Raw genomic sequence first — 23,918 nt, 5'->3', positions numbered from 1 at the left:
TCAGACGCTCGGTGGTAGAAACGGCTGCACACCCGTACCACCTTCCAGCACCCTGAGGCTCAGCACCCCCCACTCACAAAGAGTCTATGAAACACAAAACAGAACAGCACAGCCTCCCACGCGTAGCCTGGCTTCCTGAGGAGGAGGAGCTGGCGTGCATGCTGGGGCTGGTCTTGGGGAGACCCAGAGATACCCTCCCCCCGCCCCCCTCCCCGGGGCCCACCGCATGGGGCTCACCTGCAGCTTGGCCGTCTGGGTCTGGAGCGTGGTGTTGTGCTCCTGTAGGAAGGCACTCTGCTTCTGCAACGTCAGGATCTGAGAGCTGAAGGCCACGTTCTGCGTCTCCACGTGTTGCAGCTGTTCCTTGAGCAGCTGCTTCTCGGCCTGCAGAGCTGCATTCTAGGGGAGGCAGAAGCAAGAGGCCCATCAGACATCAGCTCGGTCAGTGTTCACTGGCCCCAGGCACAGGGGCTGTAAGGAACCGCCAAGAGCTGACACTTTGGGGACTAAAGCCAGAGTCCACCAGTTAAGAGAAGTAGCCTGTTTCCCTCCTGGAAAAGACAGACGATCAACAGAACTGCAAGGGAAGGGGGAGAGCGCTCCTTTTCTTGGTATGTGCTTTCCAGACAGAAATGCATGCACATCATGGGGACACTGCTTCCAACCTAAGCATCTGAGTGCAAGGCCAAGGCGAGCTGGGGTTAAAGCCAAGGGATCTCTTCTCTCATTAATGCTTCTGCGGAACACCCCATGAGTGTACTTCTCTGAGCTTGTCTCACTGGACAGGGAGTCAAAGTCTGGGACCACACCTCACCTTGCTCAGGAGTGACAGCAGATAGAGTAAATAAGTTGTTCCATAAGACTGATAAAGACTGTGTAAAATATGCCACCAAGAGGACAGGTGGGCTCTAGCCTGGTGCTGTCCCTCGCTAACACGGGATGTAGCATCGAGTCTTTATTATTTTTTTTAAAGATTTTTTATTTATTTGAGAGAGAGTGCACAAGCAGGGGGAGAGGCAGAGGGAGGAGCAGACTCCCCACTTAGCTGGGAGCCTGATGCAGCACTCAATCTCGGGACCCAGAGATCATGGCTTGAGCTGAAGGCAGACGCCTAACAATCTGAGCCACCCAGATGCCCCATAGGGTCAAGTCTCTTAAACTCTATCTCCACTTTCTCACCTGCCAATGGTGAAAGTCCTGACTACCTGCTTCACAAGGTTGTTGGCAGAGTCAAACAGCATCAGGGGATTAGATGTGCACCGGCAAACTCTTCTGTAAAGCGACGGATTGAATTTGGGGGTTTGCTAGGCATGTGGTGGCCTCTGCCACCACTATGGTGGGAAGACGAACCCACACAGTATGTAAATAAAGGGCATGTCTCTGGTCCAATAAAACTTTATTGACAAAAACAGGTGGCGGGCTATGCTTTGGCAACCCCTGAGAAAGCACTGTGGAGATGGAGGACTGGTGTACAAGCTGCAGGCCAAGTCTCATGGGCAGGCAGTTGGATTCGCTGTGGGAAAATGTGAATCCACACCTTTCCACTAGAAAGGGCAAAGGGATCTCAAATGAAAAGGAGATTGTAGGACTTGCCAGGACAGCTTAAGAAGTATTCAACTAGAGAAGGGGCACCTGGGTGGCTGTTAAGCGCTGTTAAGTGTCTGCCTTCGGCTCAGGTCATGATCCCGGGGTCCTGGGATCAAGTTCTGCATCGGGCTCCCAGCTCAGCGGAGAGTCTGCTTCTCCCCTGCCTCTCCCCCTTCTTGTGCATCTGTCAAATAAATAAAATCTTAAAAAAAAGAAAAGAAAAGGTATTCGATGAGATCTGGATAAATCTCAGCAGATTCTGACCTCCTGGGTCCTTCCCATTGAATGGCGGCCCATCAGTGGAACAATCACTAGGGCACAGCGGCTTGCACCCTCTCTCTGAACCCAGGCAGCAGGGGCAGCCCACTCACATTCCGCTCCAGCTCGATGGCCCGGTCCTTCACTCGGAGCAGCTCCATGGTGGCCTCCTTTTGGCTGGGCCCCCAGGGCTCCTTCCCCTGGTGGCCGGCGACCAAAGTCTCCACAGGGTGTCTGAAAGAGTTCTGTAAGTGCTTGCCTTCCTCCTGGTTCCGCCTGAGGATCTCACACTCTGTCTTCAGCTGCGGGGTGTGGGAACAGGAAAGCAGACTTGGGGCAGGAAGAGGCCGGCTCAGAGCTCTGTGTTCACTGCTAGAGGACAGTCCCACAGCGAACCCAATTCCTCAGCGTCCCTGACCCCTCACCTGGTATTAGGGATAAGCCTGACACCTGGCTCTTGCTCTGTGGGGAATGCCCACAGCCTAGCCCATCCTCCCCCTTTCTCCTTCCAGAAATCTGCCTCAGTCCCAACTCCAGTCTTCTCTCTTCCCTAAGCCTCAGCAGCCCACTCCACAAAATGGAGGCGAGTCTGGGGAATACGGACCAGGGGAGGTTATAAAGTCGCTTCTAGCCCGAGAACTCTTTTTCTCTAGATTCCTTATTCAATCACACAGCCAAGAACTGCGCCAAGGCTTCAAGAAGGAAAGATGGAAATCACGTATGTTCCAGGAGTGGACATCCTGACCAAGCCCCGGTGCACCCACACCTGTCCCATCTCAGGGTGCCCCTGGGACTCTGGGTCTTTCTTGGTCCTGATGCTCACGGTCTCATGCCGATTCTCGCCAGTGTCCCAGATCCTGCCTAACAGACTCAAAGCTGCTCTGGATTTGGACTCCTCTGCCCCCAGGCCTCTGGTTCACTCTGGTTCCATCTGGCCCCGATGCGTATGATTCTGATGGCAGCCCCGCTCAGAACCCCGTGGGTCAGTACATCTGCTCCGGGAGATGGGCATCCAGCCACCCCTCTGCTACCAGGGTGAGGGACTGGAGAAGGTGAGGCAGGGGCCTCATGGCTGGGACTCACGGTTGGCCCGGAAAGGGGTCACATCTTACCACCTGGAGTTCATTCTGTAACTGGCGGTTCAGGCTGGCTTTCTCTTCCATCTGTGCTTCCAAGAACACAATCTTTTCTTCTTTCATGGCTAACGTTGTTTTTAGTGCTGACTCATTTCTGCCCTCCAAAATATTGCACTTTCTGAAAGATACAAATATACAGTAGTTTTTAGCTGTCTCTTCTGCTCACAGGCTCCCAATCTCCCAGCTGCCAACAACTGTCTCCCCCACTGAGCCGGTTTCCTTTGTAATTCTTCAGCATTTGGCCCAGAAGAACCATAAGAGCCACAAGCCATCATCCAGAGCCCTCCCCAGGGTTCTCCATAGAGACACCCATGACAGCTTCAAATGAAATGTCACTGCTGCAGTTCTACAAGCAGAGTCTTAGGGAGGGATTATCGTGGCCATTTTACAGATGGGGAAACCAAGTCTCAGAAGGGTTAAGCAATTTGCCTAAGATCACAGCGCGAGCTAGGTAAGTGGTAAGTCTGCGTGGCCCTTTTGCCACACCAACGGGGTGCCACATCACCCATCACGTGGAGCTGGGACTCTAGGTCTCTGCAAAATATTGGATTCCCTTGGAAAATGAGATCGTTTTGGAAAAGAATTGCAGGCGAAGTTCACAATAGTTAATTTTTTTTTTACAATTCAAGGTCTGGGGTGGGGGAGAGAGGAACGAATAAGTAGGCAGAGCACAGGGACGTGTGGGGCTGTGAAAACGAGTCTGTAGGATCTTGTACGTAGACCCGGGCAGCACACCTGTGTCAACACCCATGGACGTGCAGCATGAGGAGTGAACCCTAAGGTTCCCTGCGGGCACTGGGGGATGAAGGGTTGACGGGGACACAGCGAGTGTAACAGGTGCACCACTCTGGTGGGGGCTTACGGGTACGGGGGAGGTTATTCCTGGGCAGGGCAGACAGCATTCAGGAACTCTCTGTATCTTCCCCTTAATTTTGCTTTGAACTTAAAACTGACTTTAAAAAAAATCTATTTTAAAACAATTAAGAGGCCTTCTCACTGGACAAAAGAGTCTCTTTGCACTCCTCCCCGGGACTCTCCAGGAAGAAGCCCTGTCCCATAAGGGACGCCAGCCTCTTCCAGAGCCCACATGCAAGCCCCAGGCCGTGCAGAGTGAACTGAGCTCTGGAGCTGGGTGCGTGCAGCGCGTGCTGAGAGCGCCCACAGACCGCAGCAGGGGGTGCTCACATGTTGCCGTGGCCGCTCTCGTCCTGCAGCAGCAGGTCCTTGTGGAGGCCGACCTTCTCCAGCCCCTGGCTCAGCTTGTCCAGCTCGCTGCTCAGCTGCTGGCTCTTCAGCTTCTCCAGCACCAGGTCCTGCCAGGACAGGGAGAGGACGGGGAGAGGACGTGGGTGGGATGGAAGCCCAGTGGGGAGGGCCTGGCATGGGCCCCTTCTCAAGGCTGAGCAGCTGCCTTCCAGAGTCACAGCTGACTCAGGTGTCCTGAGGGCTGAGCTGACAGTTCAGTGGGGACAGGTGAACCCCAGGGATGTCTTCCAAAGGGCAGGGGAGAGACACACGTTCCCAGCCTCCTCGCACTGAAGGTGACAAGACTACACGGCAATGCGTCCAGGATGTGTGTCTGCAATACCATTTCTGCTGACCTTGGAGGAGGAGGCCTGGATTCTGACATGCCTGCCTTTTTCTGTGGAGTCATGGAACGAAATACTTTTTCCTATTGCAAATTCTCTGCAAGAAGTACTAGGAGGAGAAAGATTTTACTTTAAACCCTGGTTTGGGGGCACATGGGTGGCTCAGTCATTAAGCATCTGCCTTTGGCTTGGGTCATGATCCCATAGTCCAGGGATCAAGCCCCACATCGGGCTCCCAGCTCAGCGGGAAGCCTGCTTCTCCCTCTCCCACTTTCCCTGCCTGTGTTCCCTCTTTTGCTAAATCTCTGTCAAATCAATAAATAAAATCTTAAAAAAAAAAAAAAATCCTGGTATTGGTTCGCTTTGCCAAAGTGGGGCTCTCCTTTAGGTGGGTCCCTTCCTGGAGGCCCAGCTTCCTTCCACGTGTCTCAGGAGCTCTCCAGGCAGGTACTGCTCTCTGCCTGGTGCCACAGCTCCTGGCATGTGAGCCACCACCCCTGCCCCAACAGCAAATCCTCAGGCCTGAGATGGCAGTAATGGAGTGGGGCTCACCACACATTCCATCTGCTCCCCCAAATTTCCCAGCCACCCAGCAGCTGGCGGGTAGTTCTGGGCAGCAAGTTGCAAGTGGACGTGCCCTGAGTTATCGCAGGCCAAGGCACGAGCCTCTCTCCTGCCGCAGTGACTGCCTAGGCCCTGTGCTGGGGGAGGAGGGGTGGAGCCACTCGTCCAAGCAGCCTGGACTGCGGAGTCACAGCACAGAGGGCAGGGTCCCGGGGGGTGGGGGTGGGGGTCGTACCTGGACTTTCGTGAGTGAGAAGCAGCCAGGGGTGAGGAGCTGCTATGATTCTGGGCTTGTCTGTGACCTCAGTGTAACTGATGTGAAGCTCACAGAGACAGGGGTGAGGGGTGGTACTCATGTTGTGTGTCTCCCCCCACAGCATACAGACTTGCCTGCATCATTGTCTGTGCTCCTTTTAGGACATGGAGACGACTGTGTGGTCCTCAAACCTACTTCCTTTTCTCCCCTGGCACACAGCTAATGCACATCTCCTCGCCTGACCCGCAGCCAGACGTGGCTGGGTGATCGAGTTCTGGACAGCGCAGTGTGGTCCCCCTCACTCACGCTCTCCCTCATCCACCTGAGGCCACAGGACGGCCACGCCACCAGGTGGCAAAACCGAGCTGCCAGACTCACTGCATTTAAGGCTGCCCGTGAACAGCCATGCTGGGTATCCTACAGGCGCGAGACCCGACTTCTGTGCCACACCCTGTGGATGTTTGAGTCATTCCCAAAAGCAGTTTATTCCCCTGCCCCAATCCTGAAGGAATAGCCAGATGACCTGGGGGATAAATACTGGGGGAAAAGGAGGACACAGACATAGTAAGAAACTTTAAAATGCTCATACCCGTACATGCCATAGTTTCACTTCTAGGAACACAGGCTGGAAACAGAGATGTGGGTGTAAAGATGTCCAGTGTTATTTAAAATAATGAAAAAAATCGAAAAACCACCTAAATGTCTAAAAAGTAATTGCAGTCAATCTACAGGATCTACAGAATTAATATCTCGCAGTCATTAGAAACCCATGGCTTAAAGCTTACTCGCTACACTGAGGAAAGTTACAGGAAGTGAAAGGCAAAAGAGGTTAGGATGCAGGAAAGGAGGATGTCAAGCACGTACATGTGCAAACGCCCACGGGAGGTGACGGGACCCAGAGAGCCAGAGTGGGAGTGGTGGTCAGCTCTGGGCAGGCACACCATAACAGGTGACATCCCCTTCATTCTTCATCCCCACAGACACCATCCCGAGTAGCATCAGGGATGACACATACAGTCCCACTTCTGTTTGGGAGGCGCACCCCACGGCGTGCCCCTGTGCCCTGGGACCGAGGCGCCAGCCCCGCCCCGCTCACCCTCCCCTGCGCCCGCAGCAGCTCACCTCTCGCAGGGTCGTCAGCGTCCGCGTGTGCACGGTGACTTGCTTGGTGAGGTCCCTGTTGTCCCTCTCCAGCTCCTTCAGCTTGCTGGCCGCATCCCTGCAGCGGGCCAGCTCCTTGTCCAGGGCGCGGCTCTCCTTCTCGGCGGCGGACAGCTTGGCGGTGCTGTCGTCCAAGACCGCGTCCTTGAGCTCCACCTGCTGCCATAGCCGCTTGGCCTCCTTCTCCAGCAGCTTCTTGTCCTTCTCCAGCTGGGCCACCTCCTGCTCCAGGGCCTTCCGGTCCTTCTCCGACCTCTCCAGCTGCTTGTTGGCGAGCCGGAGGGCCTCCAGGTCACGCTGCAGGGCCTGGTTTTCGGCCTCCAGCTCCCTGAGCTCCTGCTCCAGGGCCTGGGCCTTCTGGCCGCTGCTCTCCAGCGTCTGCTGCAGCCGCAGGTTCTCGGCGCTCACGCCCTGGTAGCTGAGCTCCAGGCGCTCGGACTTCTTGCTCAGGGCCTTGAGCAGCTCCACGTTTTTGCGCAGCTCTTCCTTCTCCCGCTCCAGCTCCTGGTTCTCGCGCTCAATCTGCGCCATCTTGGCGCCCGTGAAGCGCAGGGTCTCCACCATGCGGCGCAGCTCCAGGTTCTCCTCGTCCAGTTGCTTGTTGTCCCGCTCCAGACCCTCGAGCTGCACCGACACATTCTGCAGGGTGTCCAGCGACTTCCTCAGCTGCCGGTTCTCCAGCACCAGGCCCCGACTCTCACGCTCCAGGGCGTCCGCCTTCTCGGTGGCGGTCTTCAGGGAGGCCACCTTCTTGGCCAGCTTCTCGTTCTCCTTCTCCAGCCGGTGCAGCTCCCTCTCCAGCTCCTCCGCCCGCTCCACCTTCTCCTTCACCTGCTCGAAGTCCTTGTGCAGCTGCTGCTTCTCGAACTCCAGCTTGCTGAGTCGGCTGCTGGTCTCCGTCACCGTCTGGTGGAGGGCTTTGTTCTCCTTTTCGATGTCCTTCGCGCGGGCCTCACTGCTGACCTGCGACCTCTCCCGCAGCGACCACACCGCCTGGTTGAGACGATCCTTCTCTTGCTCGAGGCCCTTGATCTGCAGAGAAACAGAACGGGCACGAATGACACGGCGGCTGCACGGATGTCGTTCAGTGATCTGGGTTCAAACTGGGAGACTCAAGTTCAGGCCCCTGACAGAGCAGCCAGAGCCGTCCCACTGCTTCCAGGGGGCTGGTGTGAATAGTAGGTAAAGGGCACTCGTGACTTTGTTCAACCCAAAACACACCCACAGCAGCCCGAGTGATTCAGAAACACAAGCCACAGCTTGCGTTTGGATGAGATTTCCTGGTACCTTTCACCCTGGCTGGTGGGACCCCCACGACCTGGGCCCGTCCGCCTGTGGCCTCCCCTTACACCACTCTCCCCCAGAAGACACTGCAGGTGATCTCTCTGCCTCGAACATTCACCATCCTCAATGCCCCCACCCAACACCAACCTTTAGCAACCCCGGCTCCCCCTCATCCTGCAGGGCTCAGGGTGACTGTCAGTTCTGTGCCTCTAACATGCCCGGCACGCCATAGGACGCATATCTTAGGCATCACGATCTCCTTCCTGCCCAGAGCTTGGGGGTGACAGAACGGGAAGAGAGAGGCCTGGCTTCTGGCTGGCATCCCCGAGCCACTGCACCAGACCTGGGCTGCCCACCCCAGGACTTCTTGTGGCGTGAGCCAAATAAAGCCTGGAGGCTGGCCGGGGCTGTCTGCTAGGATGCTGTGGATGCCTGCAGCTGGGTCAGTTCCTTGTCCTGTGCATTGCAGGACATCTGGTAGCCGTTCTGACCTCCACCCACATGCCATCAGCCCCTTCTCTCCCCTCCTCCCAATCACGACAATCAAAACCAGGACAGCCGGTGTCCCCTGGGAGGCAAACTCTGACCACCTGCTCCTCCATGGTCAGTTCAAGAATTGCTGGTTTGGGGAGCAGCTCGGCTGGGCAAGTGGTGACCCGTGTGTCACTCATCCACTACCAGGAAATGGCTGGAATCCTGGACGTGCCCTGTTGCGGGCAGGAGCATCCGTCCCGGAGACACCTACCTGCCTGGCTCTGTCAGCCTTCAGGCTCTCCATGTCACTCTGCAGCTGCTCCTTCTCTCTGATCAGCTCCTCGCTGAGGGTCTCCAAATCCTGGTTGCTCTGCTTCTCCCTCTCCAGCTGCGTCTGTAACTTCTCAATCTGTGGAGCCCAACACCCAGCCCGTGCACGAGTCAGCCTCGCAAGGCAAGCTCCGCTTTAGGACAAACCCAAACCCGTCAGCTTCGCAGAATACTCTACTAGGTCTCTTCTCGAGGAAAAAAAAAACATCCGGGGGCGCCTGGGTGGCTCAGTGGATTAAAGCCGCTGCCTTCGGCTCAGGTCATGATCTCAGGGTCCTGGGATCGAGTCCCGCATCGGGCTCTCTGCTCGGCAGGGAGCCTGCTTCCCTCTCTCTCTCTCTCTGCCTGCCTCTCTGCCTACTTGTGATCTCTGTCAAATAAATAAATAAATAAATCTTTAAAAAAAAAAAAAAAAAAAAAAAAAAACCATCCGGACGGTGTTCTGCAGCGACCTCAGTCCTGAGCCCACACCTTGCACTTCTGGCTCGGCGGGGACGGGAAGGTCCTGGTCGCCAAGTCCTCCTCAGCCTCACTACCGTGTTCTCAGCCTCCTCCAGGTCCCTCGCCTCCGTCTCAGGCCTTGTCCACCCAAGCGAGGGTCAGACCCCATGCTCCAGGGCCACCGCCTGATGCCCTGCCAGGAACTCCTGCTCACCCTCGTCCCTCCCCCTCCCCCACGACTGCCGCCTGGGTCGGTGACACTCCTGTTCACCCAGCCGCTTGGAGCCATCTTCTGATGCATCTCTCCTTCCTCCTGCACCCACCAGGTAAGTTTGTCCCCGAGTCGTGTCCTGTCTGCCCATGCTGCTCCCCGCGCCACATGCCCATCTCCTGCCCCAGGCCAGACCATGTTTCATCTTGCCCGGCTGACCACCCAAGCCCCTCCTGGGCACCAAGCTCTCCTGCTGGGCCCCACCAGTGCCCGGGCTTCCTAAACATGAGCCATCTAGCTCCAGCTTGTCACAGTTGTGCCCCATGCTCAGGGAGCGTGGTAGAAGCTGACTCAGCGGGCTGAGGCAATGCCCGTGGTGCCGTTGGCAGCATGAGGGTTTCAAGGAGGCTGCTGGCCCTTCCTGCCAACACCAAACTCCTTATCACTGCGGACAGGAGTTGGGAAAAGGGCAGGGACTGGCGTCAGAGGGACAAGGGTTCAGGATCTGGTCCCTTGCTCCTAGCGACAGGACCAGGAGCAAGTCTCTCTAATGGACAGGGGGCCAGCAGCGTCCACCTTCACGAGCTTCTACCAGCACGGAGCGCTCAGCAGACACCAGGCGCATGTCAGGCGTGCCGATGTCAGCTGACCTCCCTGAGAGCGTGCGGGTGGTTATGACCAGTCACCACACGGAGGGCGACTCTGGGCTGGAGGAGCTCAGTGACGCACCCAAGGCCTTACAGCGAACACAAATCAGAGCTAGGACGCACACCAGTGGACGACCCCAGCCCTGGTCTCATGCACAGTCTGGGGGCCTGTGGTGCGTGCGCCCTGCCTTCCCAACTCACCCCCGAGCTCACGGTTAATCTACCTCACTGTCCCTTGTCTCCCAGAGAGAGGCTTTTCGACTGAAGACATGAATTCCCCACATTCACCCGCCATCACTGCTGGCTGCTCACTGTCCTCTTTCTTCCTTTCTGGTTCTTTCTGCCATGAAACTGGAGCCCCGATTCTTATTCATCCCTGAGGGACCGCAGTGACGCTGGGGGAGCTCGCTGCCATCCTGCTAGCCCAGAAAAGGCTTTCTGTCCTTCCTCAAGACCCCGCTCAGGCTGTGGGCTCCCAGGGTATGTGGGTGCCAGGGACTTTCCTCTCAGCCGTGGGGCTCTGTGCTCCCCCAGAGGGTTGCCCCTTCCTCTGAACATAAGGATTCTTTACCTCTCGGCTCAAGGCACAATCTCTCATGAGATCGACATAAAGTTACAGTCACGAGAGGGAGGCGGTTTCGCTAAGGTCCGTGGAAGTTCTGTGAGTGAGAGGGAGGATATTAACTTTGGGGAATGACGTTTCCCACAGACACTGCAAACCTAAGCAAGCTTACAGCCTGGGCTACACTCGGGTTGGTGGGGAGAGCCAGGCTGGCACCAGGGGTCTGGGCCTCCAGGTCACTGTGTCCCCGCTGGCCCGTGTCCGTCCTATGCTATGCTGTCTGGACTAGCTCCGGGAAAGTCAGTGTCAGGCCATGTCCCTTGTGGGGCTCTGCCAGGTCGGTGGTTCACCTATGGGCCAAGAAATGCCAGCTGGTAGCTGAAACACAGCCCACAGAGAGAAGGACAGCAGGGTGAGGTGACCAAGGCTGGGGAAAGGAAAGAACATAACCACCCACGCCAGGTCAGAACAGACCCAGCCAGGCCCTGGGCAGGCTGAGCAGAACAGGGAGGAGAGGCGCTCTGGGGGGCAGGAGGACCTTCTTCCAGGGCTCCTGGCACCAGACACAGAGGACTCCAGTCTGGGAACAGGGGCACCTCCTTTGCACCGGGAATGCTGTGCCAAGACACGTTTCCCATGGGCTGTGGCAGGGGAGGGGCTGTCCCCTGGGGAACTGATGCAAGAGGAAGTGGGGAAGGGCGAGAGACGGGGGCTCAGGACTACGCTGGGCAGGCAGCCCCCACCACCAGTCCTGTCTGCAGCGAGGGTGCGGGGGGGGGGGGTGGTGGTGCTGGGGCGGACCCCAAAGGCAGAGGAAAGTGTGAGTGGTGGCCTCGGAGGCCAGCTGGCAGCTGGGTCAGCGAGATTACCCTGCAGCTTTTCTATGGCTGACCGTGAGGACCTGCGGAGTCAAAGGTTCTCATCTCTCTAAAGGTCAATTTTTTTTTAATCTTGGCTGAGGTCAGATTGCCATTTATAAAGACATTTCCTGTGCTAGGCCCCCGTGAATGTAAAACCCCAAACCGTCTCGGTGCCTTCCACTTGCACGAGAAGCCAGCACTCGAGAGGGGGTGCTTCCTATTGTCCTCCGGGAGACCACAAAGTATCCGGCACCCAGCAGGCTGCAGAGCACACAAACCTTCAAAGGGATGAGGAGGGTGAGTGCTGGAGCTGGGAGGCCCCCCGGAGGGGACCGGAGAGAACGTTCCAGCCATGCCTCACGCGGCGAGGACGTGCTGGGAGAGCCAGGACCGGGGTGTCTGGTCTACGGCCTGCAGCCCCCATCCCCTGCCAATGCAGCCTCCGTACACGAGGCCGGCGGGACCTGTGTGCAGGACGGATCCCTGCACCCCTAAAGCAGCCATCCTGCGCAGCGGTCGGCAAGCGAGAGCTCCCCCGCCCTTTCCCCCCGGTGGGATCCGGCAGCGGGTATGCTCAGAGCCCACATAGTATCTGTGCCGTACCGTGTGGGTGAGGAGTCCGAAAGCCCTGGGACCAACATGCAGGGGTAACCCCTAGCTCTCAACGGCCCCCTCGCGCACCCTGGCATGAACTGGGGTCCTCGTCACCACAGAGCAGACAGTTGGCAAGCCTGTGTCTGTCCTCCCAGAGGTCTGGGCTCTACTGTGCTATATCAAAGACCCAGCCATTGTCCTGCAAGGCAAATACAATTCAGCCATCTCTTCTTCCTCATCCCATAATCCAAGAGAAACTGAGCTCTGACCTTGTTTTACCACCAGCAATGCCCTAAAACTGTCCACCCATGTCCCATACACATACAAACACACACATGTGTGACTTACATCGCTGCTTCCTCTCCCATGTCCCATCCTATGCTTTTTAACAGTGCACTTACTCTGTGCCAGACCCTTCACCTACAATAAGTCCTATCATCCTTATAATCCCTGTTAACCCCATTTCACAGATGAAGACAACAAGGCACACAGAGGTCAAGTCACATGTGGGCCACACGCTCAAAGAAGTTGTGTAGGGGCGAGCCCCGCGGCCTCTTAACTCTTGTCAATGACCTTCCTGTCCCTCTATTACAACTGACTGTGGCTGCACCGCAGTCAGCATCTCTGCCGGGCTGTGCGTGCTCGCTACTCCTATGTGCTCTGCCCGCTATATACTACAGACAAGGGCTGGGGGAGGAGGTCACCCACCCCTGGCTGGGGTTACCTTCTTGCTGAGCTGGTGGTTCTCCTTCTCCAGCTCCCCGCACTTCAGGCTGTTCTCCTCCAAGGCCAGGGACGCATCCCGCAGCCCCTGAATGGTGCTCTGGAGGCTCTGGTTCTCCTTTTCTAGCTTCAGGATGCGGCTGGAGGCACACTCGTTCAGCTCAAACACAAACGACTTCCTAGAGGCTAAAGCACAAAGTCGGGTAAGAGACCAACAGAGATGGCCAGTCGGTGACATTTCTGTGCCTGCCCTGGGAGGCTCAGCAGGAGGGGCATGGTAATAGGCTAGTTATGTCTGCCCCAAGCAGTAAGGTGGCTGTGTGGGTACGTATGCCCGGTAGCTGCCATCCTTCAGACAGATTTTGTAATTTCACGACTGTATTGGAAAAAAATGAGACGATATACACAAATTTGTTTAAAATTCTAAGTGAGATGAAAATGTGAGTTGAAGAGAGAAAAAGGCAGATTATCTATTCTGCCCCAAAACAGCTCAAATACAAATGAAGAAGGGGGCACAGACCCAAGAGTCATGAACTAAACTTCTTGGCCCCCTCCTGCCACAAGCCAGGAAGGTAACTCGGGGGGCTTTTTTGGAAAGGAAGAAGGAATGTACATGAAAGCCCATGAAAGAAGGGACTGTGGGGGGTGGTGATGGTGTCTGGGTGGCTCAGTCGTTAAGCGTCTGCCTTCGGCTCAGGTCATGGTCCCAGGGTCCTGGGATCAAGCCCCTCATCAGGCTCTCTGCTCAGTGGGGAATCTGCTTCTCCCTCTCTCTGTGCCCCTCCCCCCCGCTTATGCTTTCTCTTTCTTAAATAAATAAGATCTTTAAAAAAAAGAGAGAGAAAAGAAAAGAAAAGAAGGGATCGGGGCTGTCCTGTCCCCACCTGTCCCGTCAGTAGTTCCACATGCTCTGTTCTGGGAGCCTTACCACACTTGCTAACACAGCCCCCCCACTGGCTTCTTATTCATCAGGCCAGGGGCTAGAGGGACACAGAGGGGACAGCTTTCCTAGCAAGCACATCAAGCTGGAAACAAAACGTGCATTCACACCCTCTGCCTGATCGTAAGAACTGGAGGCATCAGCATCCATCTTGAAGCGTTCTTCACCCACCGAGGATGGCAGGACAGCTCCAACAAGCCGAAGTGTCCTACAGACCCCAGGCAACAACAGGCACACCGCGGAGGCGGTGGCAGGAGCATCCACCATGCCAACCCTCCCAGGCCGGCGCACACGTCAGCACAGGTGTTCTCAAGGGACACACATGCATGGAGGGGCTTAGTCCCCACCATGCTACAAATGCAAGGAGCCCGACCTAAGACCCTAGGGACTTAGGACCCGGGATCACTCGGACCATACCTCTGCAGCAACCATGGGGAAAAATAACATTTTTAAATTGTGGTGTAATCCACAGAACATAAAATTAACCACTTTAATCATCTTCAGCATCCAGCTCTGTGGCGTTCAGTACAGTCTCACTGTCCTGCCATTGGCCCCGCCGTCTACCTCCAGACTTTGTGGTCATCCCCGACCGCAGTTCTGTGCTCATGGCGTCAAAGCGAAGGTTCCACAAGTTAAACAATGGAACTGATTACAAGCCTCATTTCCTCTTCAGTGAAAGGCAGGACCTCAGAGACCACAGTTGTGAGGACACAACGGTTTATCACAAAGAAAACCAACGGCTCTTAGCCGAATGCTGTGCTCATCAGCATCCCCAACAATCAGGAGGTGTGGGATATGGATGCGTGTGTGCGCAGGTGCATGTGGGGGGGGGATGGGTTTTGATGTGACCAAGAGGAAAGGTGCTCCACACAGATCGCCTGCCCGAGGGCCAGGCGCAGTGTAACGCTTCTTGCCTCCTGTCACTGGATATTCACGGCAATCCTGTGAGATGGCTTCGTTACCCCCATTTTGCAGGATAAGAAACTGAGGTTTAAAAGAGGTCATCTAGGGGCGCCTGGGTGGCTCAGTGGGTTAAAGCCTTCGGCTCAGGTCATGATCCCAGGGTCCTGGGATCGAGCCCCACATCAGGTTCTCTGCTCCGCAGGAAGCCTGCTTCCTCCTCTCTCTCTGCCTGCCTCTCTGCCTACTTGTGATTTCTGTCAAATAAATAAAATCTTAAAAAAAAAAAAAGAGGTCATCTAGCCAGCTGCTCTGACTGGAGAAGCCACCACAGCACACACACACCAGGATGTTCAGGCTCTGCTCCCCCTATGCCGCCATGCAAACCAACACTCATCAGCTTCCAGATAAGCACTAGGAGCTGGGACCACCAAGAAGAAATCATCATCACTGACCTGAAAGGGCTCACAAACATACTTTAGTCTGAATCAGTGAGGCTTCCGACCCCATCAGCTGCCCCTGGTCTCTCACTGAAACCCTTGCGGTTGGTCTGAGCCTGTCCTAGGCAGCCTGCACCACCTCTCTGCTCCACCAGGGGGCAGCGGTCCTCCCCAGTGGACCTCAACTCGCAGAGCAGGGGATCCCTGTGACCCCCCCAGCCCTGCGGGCCCACCCCACCAACAGCACCGGGGCACCAAAGCTCGGACAGAACTAACTTCTCACATTGATTAACAATTTACTCAACTGATTTTAGGTTCGGAGCTTGAAGATAAGAAATAACCAGCTGCTCTCAGCGACCTTTCCATTATGCTCAGGGACTGTACTAGATTTGAAAAAGCCATCCCCAAGCCAGCCAATGCCCTACCAACGGCTCCGTAAAGTTCTAAGTAAACATTAACTTGCGCTATCAGGTGCAGGAGTACTATTTTTGAACAAAGGAACTGGCTTATTGTTTGCCCAGCAGGCAGAGCTTCCTGCTGCCGGGCTGACTCCTGCCCCACCCACCTTCCCCCAAGCCAGCACCTCGTCTGGGGTGCTGGGCAGCCGCGGACACGTAAGCACAGGGAGCGAGAAAGAAGAGAAAGAGTCCTGCGAACAGCAGCCACTTAGCAATCCCCACCCGGAGTGACAGAAAACAGACTGCATCCATCTTGCCCAATTATGCAAATGAACAGAGGAAATAACGCGGGTGGTACAGCTAGAGTGGAGATTAATAGCCCCTGGGGATGTCACCTGCCATCCAGAGCTTTCAACCATCCACAGAGAAGCCTAAGATGTCCTCTGGGGGTCAGCATGCTGTAATCTGGAAGCTCCTAGGACAGCCCATATGGGAAATGAGACAGCGGGCAACACTTAATTTGCATTTCACATCCCGACACGGAGGCTGCCAGACCCCTCATGTTCTCCTGGGGGAGAACTGCAAGGAAACTGTTCCAAATGGCACTTGAAAGAAATCCTTTTTACTCGAGGGCGAATGGACAGACTGACATGGAAGATTCTGAGCCAAGTGTTCAGCTCCCCGGCCGAGGGAGAAGGGGCAGCCGGATCGGCTGGAGACACTAGGCGCTACCCACCGTCGGACAGGTCCGCGTTCTTGGACAGCTGCTCCAGCTCCCATCCAAGGTGGGCGGACTCGTTCATGCTCTGCTTCTGGGCTATCTCGAGGACCATGTTTTCCTCCAGCAGCTCCTCGATTCTCTTCTTGTCTGTGTCCCGGTCCTGGTGTAGAAAGAGGGAAGGAGTAAGACCCCGGCCCCTCAGGCACCTGCCCTCATTTCCCCCAGGATGAAGGGACTCCACACACCTGCTCACTGCAAAAAAAAAAAAAAAAAAAAAAAAAAAAACACCCAAAAAACAAAACAAAACAAACAAAAAAGTCCAGCTGCAAGGAAATGTCTCCAACCCTACATCCAGCTGTGAGAGTTACAGCCGCTAAAAGACACCCTGTCCCAGTGACCTGGGTGATGAACAGAGCCCCGAGGTCTCTAATGACCGCTGTCTGCACAGAGTGACATACCACGTGGGGCCTTAGAGAAAGTATCTTGAGGCCGGGCGGCTCTGTGGCCTTCAAGCAGGCCCAGCAGGCCTTGAAGACGATCCCGCATCACAGCTCAGCCCACACCATGGAGGCCAGAAGAGACCTTCTTGCAACAGACACACGTGGACATCCATCCTTATAGGAAGGCATGAGCAGTCGAGTCCCGTCTCGTAGGCATCAAGTGCTGCCCCCTCCACGGCCCCCGGGACCACCACAGCAGCAGCAGCAGCAGCAGCGTGAGCCCAAGCCGAAAGCCCAGAGAAGGGCAGAGTGTAAACCTGAACCTGCCCCAGTCCATGGAGGATGCAGTGACAGCGGTGGGGGCGGGGGGGGGGGGGGAGGGTAGTGGCGGCAATACCAGTTCCAGGTCGTGAAGCTTGGACTTGAGCTGCAGGTTCTCTTTCTCCAGCTCGTGAACTTTGTCGCCCCGGGCCCGGGCGGCGGTCAGCTGCTCCTCCAGCATGGCCTTGGTCTCAATTAAAATGATGTTGTCTTCTCTCAGCTCCTGCTCGGCAAAGACACACATGAGAACGGTCAGATGAAGGCACCCGGGTCACAAAGGCTCAAGGCCCAGACACATGCTGCAGGGGTGAGGCTGGGCTGCAGTGCTGGGGGAGCGGTGCGGGTGTGGGCACGGCTCCACCTCTCAGCACCTGCACCCGACCGGTCCCATTGCGCCAGGCCAGACGGGAGTCGTTGCTGGGAGAGAAAATTCACCATCAGGCAGCTGCCTGAACTCCGGCCCTCCTTCAGTGCACTTGTCTCGGTGCCTACTTCGTGCCGCCGTGGTAGGAAGGCGTTTGGCACCTACAACCGCATCTGGGCGGACAAGTGGACGCTGCCGACCGACATGGGACCTTGCCGAGCCCCATTTCCTTAAGCAGGAAGAGGTGGGGCTGAGAAACAGTCCCTGGCTCGAAGGCTGAGTCCAGTCCTCGGGACTCAACACGTGTTTCGTGCTCGGGGTCCTGGGAGGAAGGAGCTTTGACACGAGCTTTCGTTCCAAACCTGGCTCCTATCCGGACATCCTACGTACATGCTCTTGGACAAAAAATGGTTCTAGAAATGGGGAATCTCTAAGACTTAAGTCACAAACAGAGGCAAACCCCACAAATTAGCACCCCGCTCCTTGTGTGTTAGGCACGTGCCAGGTGTGGAACGTGATGGCCATTTCCTCGCAGAGCCCCTTCACGTAGGAGGGGCCGCTGGACTCTTAATCCTGCACCAGGCAGGGCCATTTCTCCTCCCCTCCCTACCCCACTTATGGGGCCTCTTGGTTTCTCCTCTCCCCGGAGCCCTTCCAGCACCACTCAGTATGTTGGAGGCACTGAGTTTCCCCAAATGCCTTCACAGTGTGCAAACACCCAGATGTGGGGACGTGTCTGCTTTTCTCGGTGGCGGTTTTCAAAGGCCTGTCCCGCTGACAGCTGGGTAGCTCCTGCTTGCCCACTGCGTGTTCATTTCCCCTGCTTCGGAGATTCTCAGGAAAGGGGAAACCACGTGCCTTCTGGTCAGCGGTCACGGTTCTGATCAAAGGCTGGCTGCTGAGAAGGCTTTAAACCTCAGGATTACCCAAGTGCCCTCTTTCTGTTAAGAGAACATGTCCACCATGAGGCTGGTCCTGCACTGGGTGCTCCCTGCCCCTCCCTCCCTCACTCGGCCCCATAGCCCCAAGAGGGAGGTAGGGACTGTCCCCTCCTATAGACGAAGAGAATTATTTGGGTAAATTAAGGAATGAACCCAAAGCCATGAAGCTCAAGAGGAGTTGGGATTTGAATTCTGTCCCGAGAGCTCCAGACTTGGTTCTCTCCACTGCCCTCAACTGTCTGCAAACCATCCTCAAGGGGTTCATAGGGGAAAGAGGCCCCAGCCAGCAATAATGATGTGACCTAGAGCACACACAGGGGTTTTGAGCAGAAAGAAGGCCTGGTCTTCCCTCTCCGGTCCCCACAGTTCACACCCTGAGTTCCAGCAAACCCACCCAGCCGCACTCCCCATATCACCTCACGGCTGAGCCCTCAGCTCTCACCGCACAGGCTGTCCCTTCAGCCTCATAACCAACTCCTAATCAGCCTGCAAAACCCAGCCTGGGTTGCCCCCTCTGAGAAATGCTTGCAGATTCTTTCTGTCTTGCCTGCTGAGCCAGGTACTTGGGCTCCAGAATGCTCTGGACACATCATGAGGCAACGTGGCCTTCCCTCCTCCCTGAGATCGTCAGCTTCTCAGGGTAGGGCTGTTCCACGTCTGTTCTTGTGGGCCTCAGAGATATGTTCAGTAACGCCTGTCGGCTGAATCATGCCATGGTAAGGCAGGGGCAGAAGGCATGTGACATGGGCCCTGAAGGACTCAGCGACCTCCAACAGGCAGGGATGGAGAAAAATGTACAGGAGTGAAAGAGAGCATGGAACACGACGGTTTTTAACTACTTCCCAAATATGTCTCCATCATTGCTTCTTGGCCTTTTGGCTAAGATCAAGTGCAAATACGTCTCCCATCTTCTGGCCTCCACCTCGACCTCCACCGTATTCAAGCCAACAGAAATACCTCAGCTTGCCTTGTACACCCTACTACCTCAGAAGCGAGAAACCGGATCTGCGCGAAGTTGTGCCCGAGCTGCTACAGCAAGCCGAGGGCTCGGCCTGGAGGACTGAGAGGCCTCATTCCTCATGTCGGGGCAGCAGCCGAAGCCAGCCCGCCCCCCTGCAGACCTGACCTCGACTGAACCAGGAGGCTATTTCAAGGCCTGACCCAGCCCCGCGAACAGCTGAGGGGCCACATTTAGGCAGTCACAGGCCAGGCCTGATGGCTGGTCCCCAAGGGCTCGAGAACTGCCACCGCTAATCTGGCACGGTGACCGGGAGCAGGGACCGGGGATATAGGCTGACAGGCTCTGGCTCCCAGGCCTCCCAACACGCCATTAGCCATGGGACGTGAGGCAAGAGCTTGTCCCTCCATCAGGGATCCCTCCCTCTCTAACACGGACAGGGCGGACCCGGGATCAGGTGCGGTAATGCCTGGGATATACTCCAGACACGGCGCCCAAGGCCCGGGGAGCAAGGGGCTGTCACCATCTCCTCACACCCCTGGAAGACACTGGTCAGCCCGGCAGCCTCTGAGCCTCCATCCACCAAGCAGCAGGCAGACACTCGTTTCATGGGGCCTCCTTGACCCCAGTGAGCGCCAAACAGCAGAGGCAGCAGTGGGGTGGGCCTGGAGGGTGGGGGCAGAATCAAAGACACAACCAGCTCCTTCCCGCTGGGCTCAGACCGCAGCACCCAGCCCAGAGGTGTCCTCGGGAGGGAGACAGGGCCCTCCACTCCGGCAGGCGGACCTCCTGCTCATTCCGTAGAGATCACCTCCTGGCGGAACGCCACCTACTCGGCCTTTTGCATCGCGGTCTGCTAAGCTTAGGTCTGCTAAGCTCCATGGAAGGTTCCAGAAGCGCGGTGGACTGAAGTGTAAGCCCAGCATCAGATCTAGCCTGCTTTAACTTTGCACCGTACCGAATTTTATCAGAACTCCTTAGAACACTGAGAAATGCAAAGTCGCTTGTGGGAACGGAAGATCAACGCTCCAAGGTTCTTGCTCCGTTCCCTGAGTCTGAACCTTCCCTGCTTACGGCATGATGTCCAAATTCCCACATGGACTGCTGGAGGCCAGGCCCCCCCTGCTCTTCCGCCATCACCCCCTCCTCGAGGCCCCCCATCTCACCTCTCCCCTGTACCCTCTTTGTCTCTACAAGCCCCCACCCTTATTTCCTTCCCCAGCAAGGTCACAGCCCTGCAAGCAGACACACGTGTTTCAACATCAGGTGCGCCTCCTTACTGGCAGGGCAGGCTGCACGAGGGGTGGAGGAACCCTCAGCTTTCCCAGCTGGAGAAAGTGAGAGGAAGCCGCAGTGGCCGCTAAACCTGGTGGGCCACCCCGAGGTTTACGTGTGATGATGTGGCTAGAGCTTAGCCACTCCTGGCAGGCAGAAAAAGCTCCAACAACCCAGTTCTTCCTGCTCATCTAAAAACCTCACTGTGCACCTACCCTGGGCCAGACCACAGCTGCGTGCTTCTGGCTTTTCAGGCCATCAGTTTCTGTCACAACGCCTCAACTCTGCAGGTGTACCAAAAGCCGCCGCAGAAAACACTGTGCGTGGATGGATAAGCGACGTTCCAGTAAGACTTTACACTTACAACGGATGGGGGGCGGGATTTCAGCCTTGATGGACTATAGTTTGGACATCCCCAAGCTACACAACATGCTCGAGGACTCAAGCTCTAGGTCAGTGAGGCACAAGTCGGCGGGGACAGAGGAACACTCACCATCACAGCCCCACGGGTTGAACACTGCTGGGGGCGTGCAGGGGGCCTACAGGAAATGAGAAGCTTCAGAAGGCCCCGCACAGCTTGACCTACCCTCTCCTCATCCGGCCCTGCTGGGGGAGACAGACTGGGCCCAGGATGCCTCAGTGGGACGATGGGGGGACCTGAAGTGGGTGAGTGCCCGGCAAGGGGCAAAGTGTGGATTTTATCCCCAGAGCAATGCACAGATGCCTGAGGAACTCTTAGAAGGGTCACCATGATGGCAGGACAGAGGGATATGAATGAGGACCGACGGAGGCTGAGCGGCCGGTTCAGATGCTTGTGGAGGGCATCCTGGGGGTAGGCTCTGGGGTCAATGACCAACGACAGAAGTGGGCAGAGGCCCTCACTCTTCAGCCTGCCTTTGGGCAGCAGCAAGGACATGCTGGCAGGTGGGGAAATGGGCTCTGGAGGATGGGGAGCCCCTGGGGCCAGGCGGGGCTGGGGTGGACTGCTCACAAATCCAACTGCTAACTGCCCTGCCAACAACCCACCCCACCCCTTGGTGCATGATCAGTCGGTTCCCGTGTCTCACTAGGATAAGTGCACTGGAAACACGATGCCAGGGCACCCCCTTTTACAGATGGGGCAAGCCTCCCTCAACAACCCAGCAGGGGGCGAGGCAGCTAGGACTGTGCCCTGCTCAGTCTCCACCTCTCAGACTGTGTTGACTTTGGAGCCAGCGCTGCCCAGAAAGCCATAAATCTCAGAGGAGTGAGGACAAGGTCCGTCTTACCTTTATTCTGCTTAAGACGCACATGGTAGCGAGGCACCTGCCCTTTGCTGTTGGGAATTTCAGCCAAAAGCAAACTGTGGGACAAGACGAACCTCCAGGAAGCAGCTCTGCCTCTGTCCTCCTCCCACATGCCCTGCTGGCAGGAGCGAGGCGGGACACCTGCTTGCAAAGGGGAGTCAGGGACCACCGGTGCACCCACCCCAGGCTTCCCTCCATGCCGGTCTCCTGCCACGTAAGCCCTCGTATAAACCAGACTGTGAGCCACAGAAGAGTTACCAGGAGCGTAACAACAAAACGTGGAAACTCACGGTCCATATTTTTCAAACCACAATTAACTCTGCCCTCGCCCTGAACTCCAAGGCCTTTGATCAAAAGTATCCTCCCATGCGGCACTAACACATGCTGCCCCCCATGACACGGGTTACCATGTTTCTCCTCAGTGAGACTGGCCGGGATCTCTGGGAAGGCACCTGGGCCACCTGCCACGCCCTGTGTCTAGAAGTGGGTCCCCTATGGGGTAGGTATCCACAGCATGAGTGGGCATGAACACAACAATCATGCTTGTCTTGCTGCCCTCCAGCCTGTTCACACCCAACACCACTCCCTCCTGGAGGGGACAAGAGCTCTTGATCCTTCCTGTCCTTGTCCCCAGGTTAAGTCTCTCCATTGCTGAGCAAAGGGGCTCTGCCCGACTTGTGGGGTGATTATGAAACACCCAGTGAGTGCCAGGCCCTGGGGCATGCAGTCTGGTTAAGACACGGTCCCCGCCCCCAGGGGCTCCAAGGGCACACAGGAGGCCTCCCGCCAAGGTCCACCCACAGACCTGCCGGCCACCCCGCCCACCCCATCTCTGGCCCAGAGAAGCCAGCAGGAAGGAGAAAGCACCCTTGGGGAGGCCTGGGAACCTCATGCCTGGCAGAGCAGAAGAGCCATCTGGGTGCAAGCCCGCACATTCCTTGTGGATCCACTCATTGTGGAATGCACACTCCTGGGGTCCACTCCCAGGACCAAAGGTGGAACCCAGGAATCTGCATTTTGAACAGGCATCCTGAACGGACGTGGACACGGCAGCAGGTGGATATAGACATCTTGAGAAACAGAGATGATCTAACACTCACCTCGAGTGGTTTCACAGCTTGAAACTGATTAATATTTTACATTATCTCATTAGTAAACTGATGTTAATCCCGAATCAGCTTATTCAAAACAATTAATGCCCACTGCTATCTTTTTACTTTCCACCCCTCCCCATATTTTGTTATGGAAATTTAAAGTACCCTGAAAAATTGAAGTAAGTATTCTAAACGTCACGCACAGACCACCTAGATTTGTAATTAATGTTCTGCTTTCTCTTTGTCACACGTCTGCCCATCTATCCAGCCCTCTGTCCATTTTGTCTTTGGTTTTTTGATGTGTACACATCATCCTTAGCTCTTTTCTAATCTGATTTTAGCATATGCAGGTCAATCTCAAGTCACAGCCACATTTCTGTATGTCACTGCACACTTCTCATTGTTCAGAAATCGTTCGGGAATCTTACGGTGAATCCCTTGGGAATGGGCATCAGCACACCCTGGAAAATCTGATTTTCCATAAAAGCTGGGAAACCCTGTTTACTGAAATACAAACACGGGCCCATCCAACACACCTGTGCATCAAGGCGGTGTTGCCCCTAACACAAAGCACTGGGGGGGACCAAGTGGCCCAGGCCTAGGCCCCCACATTCGGGGCCAGACAGCCCACCTCCACCCCTGGGGGCCCCCAGTACTGCTGGCTCTCCTCCTAAAGCAGCCTGCTTTGAGGTTTGTGAGCTGCATTCCAGGTTCACTCCCAGCACAGAGCCAAGTACTCTGGTGGGCGGCCAGCTGCGAGGGGAGGGGGGGCGTCCTAGGCAGGGGTCTGGGAGGGGGATACTCCACGTGGTCCAGCGGCAGCCAGCTCTGCAGACACTGCCCCAGGAAAACCCCAGACAACATTCTTTCAACAAGTGTCTGTCCACTGGTCTAGATGCTGAGCATGGAGCCACAATCACAGCAAACACACTCCCCACCTTGGGGCCTCCGCCAGTGGGAGTGAGGAAAGCTGCAGCTGAAAGGGAGCCTGGAACATGAGGAAGACCCCGGTCCGCACGGGATGCCACCTACCCCGTGCGGTCCATGCAGCCGCCCTGAGCTCACCGCGTCCCTGGGGTTGCTGTGAGAAATGAACGAGAGAACACCGCTGTTGCTCTATTCCTGCTCAGCCCCTCCTGGCTTTGTGGCAGGGAGCGGGCAGG

General features: G+C 56.2%; 1 protein-coding gene across 2 annotated transcripts in view; it reads right to left on the bottom strand.

The window, feature by feature from the left end:
- The window catches only part of CCDC88C (coiled-coil domain containing 88C), a 126,247-nt gene that overhangs the window by 30,370 nt on the left and 71,959 nt on the right, over positions 1-23,918 (bottom strand). For both annotated transcript variants that reach the window (XM_046007733.1, XM_046007734.1), the window contains 9 exons: positions 16,914-17,060; positions 16,092-16,236; positions 12,679-12,863; positions 8,581-8,718; positions 6,513-7,583; positions 4,167-4,294; positions 2,958-3,099; positions 1,959-2,147; positions 238-399 (listed from right to left, as the gene is read on the bottom strand). In XM_046007733.1, the coding sequence (XP_045863689.1) occupies positions 238-399; positions 1,959-2,147; positions 2,958-3,099; positions 4,167-4,294; positions 6,513-7,583; positions 8,581-8,718; positions 12,679-12,863; positions 16,092-16,236; positions 16,914-17,060 (2,307 nt within the window). The remainder of the gene's footprint in view (positions 1-237; positions 400-1,958; positions 2,148-2,957; positions 3,100-4,166; positions 4,295-6,512; positions 7,584-8,580; positions 8,719-12,678; positions 12,864-16,091; positions 16,237-16,913; positions 17,061-23,918) is intronic.

Source organism: Meles meles, chromosome 6 (genome assembly GCF_922984935.1).
Source record: "Meles meles chromosome 6, mMelMel3.1 paternal haplotype, whole genome shotgun sequence".
NCBI classification, from domain to species: domain Eukaryota; kingdom Metazoa; phylum Chordata; class Mammalia; order Carnivora; family Mustelidae; genus Meles; species Meles meles.
This window is presented reverse-complemented; position numbering and strand designations above follow the sequence as displayed.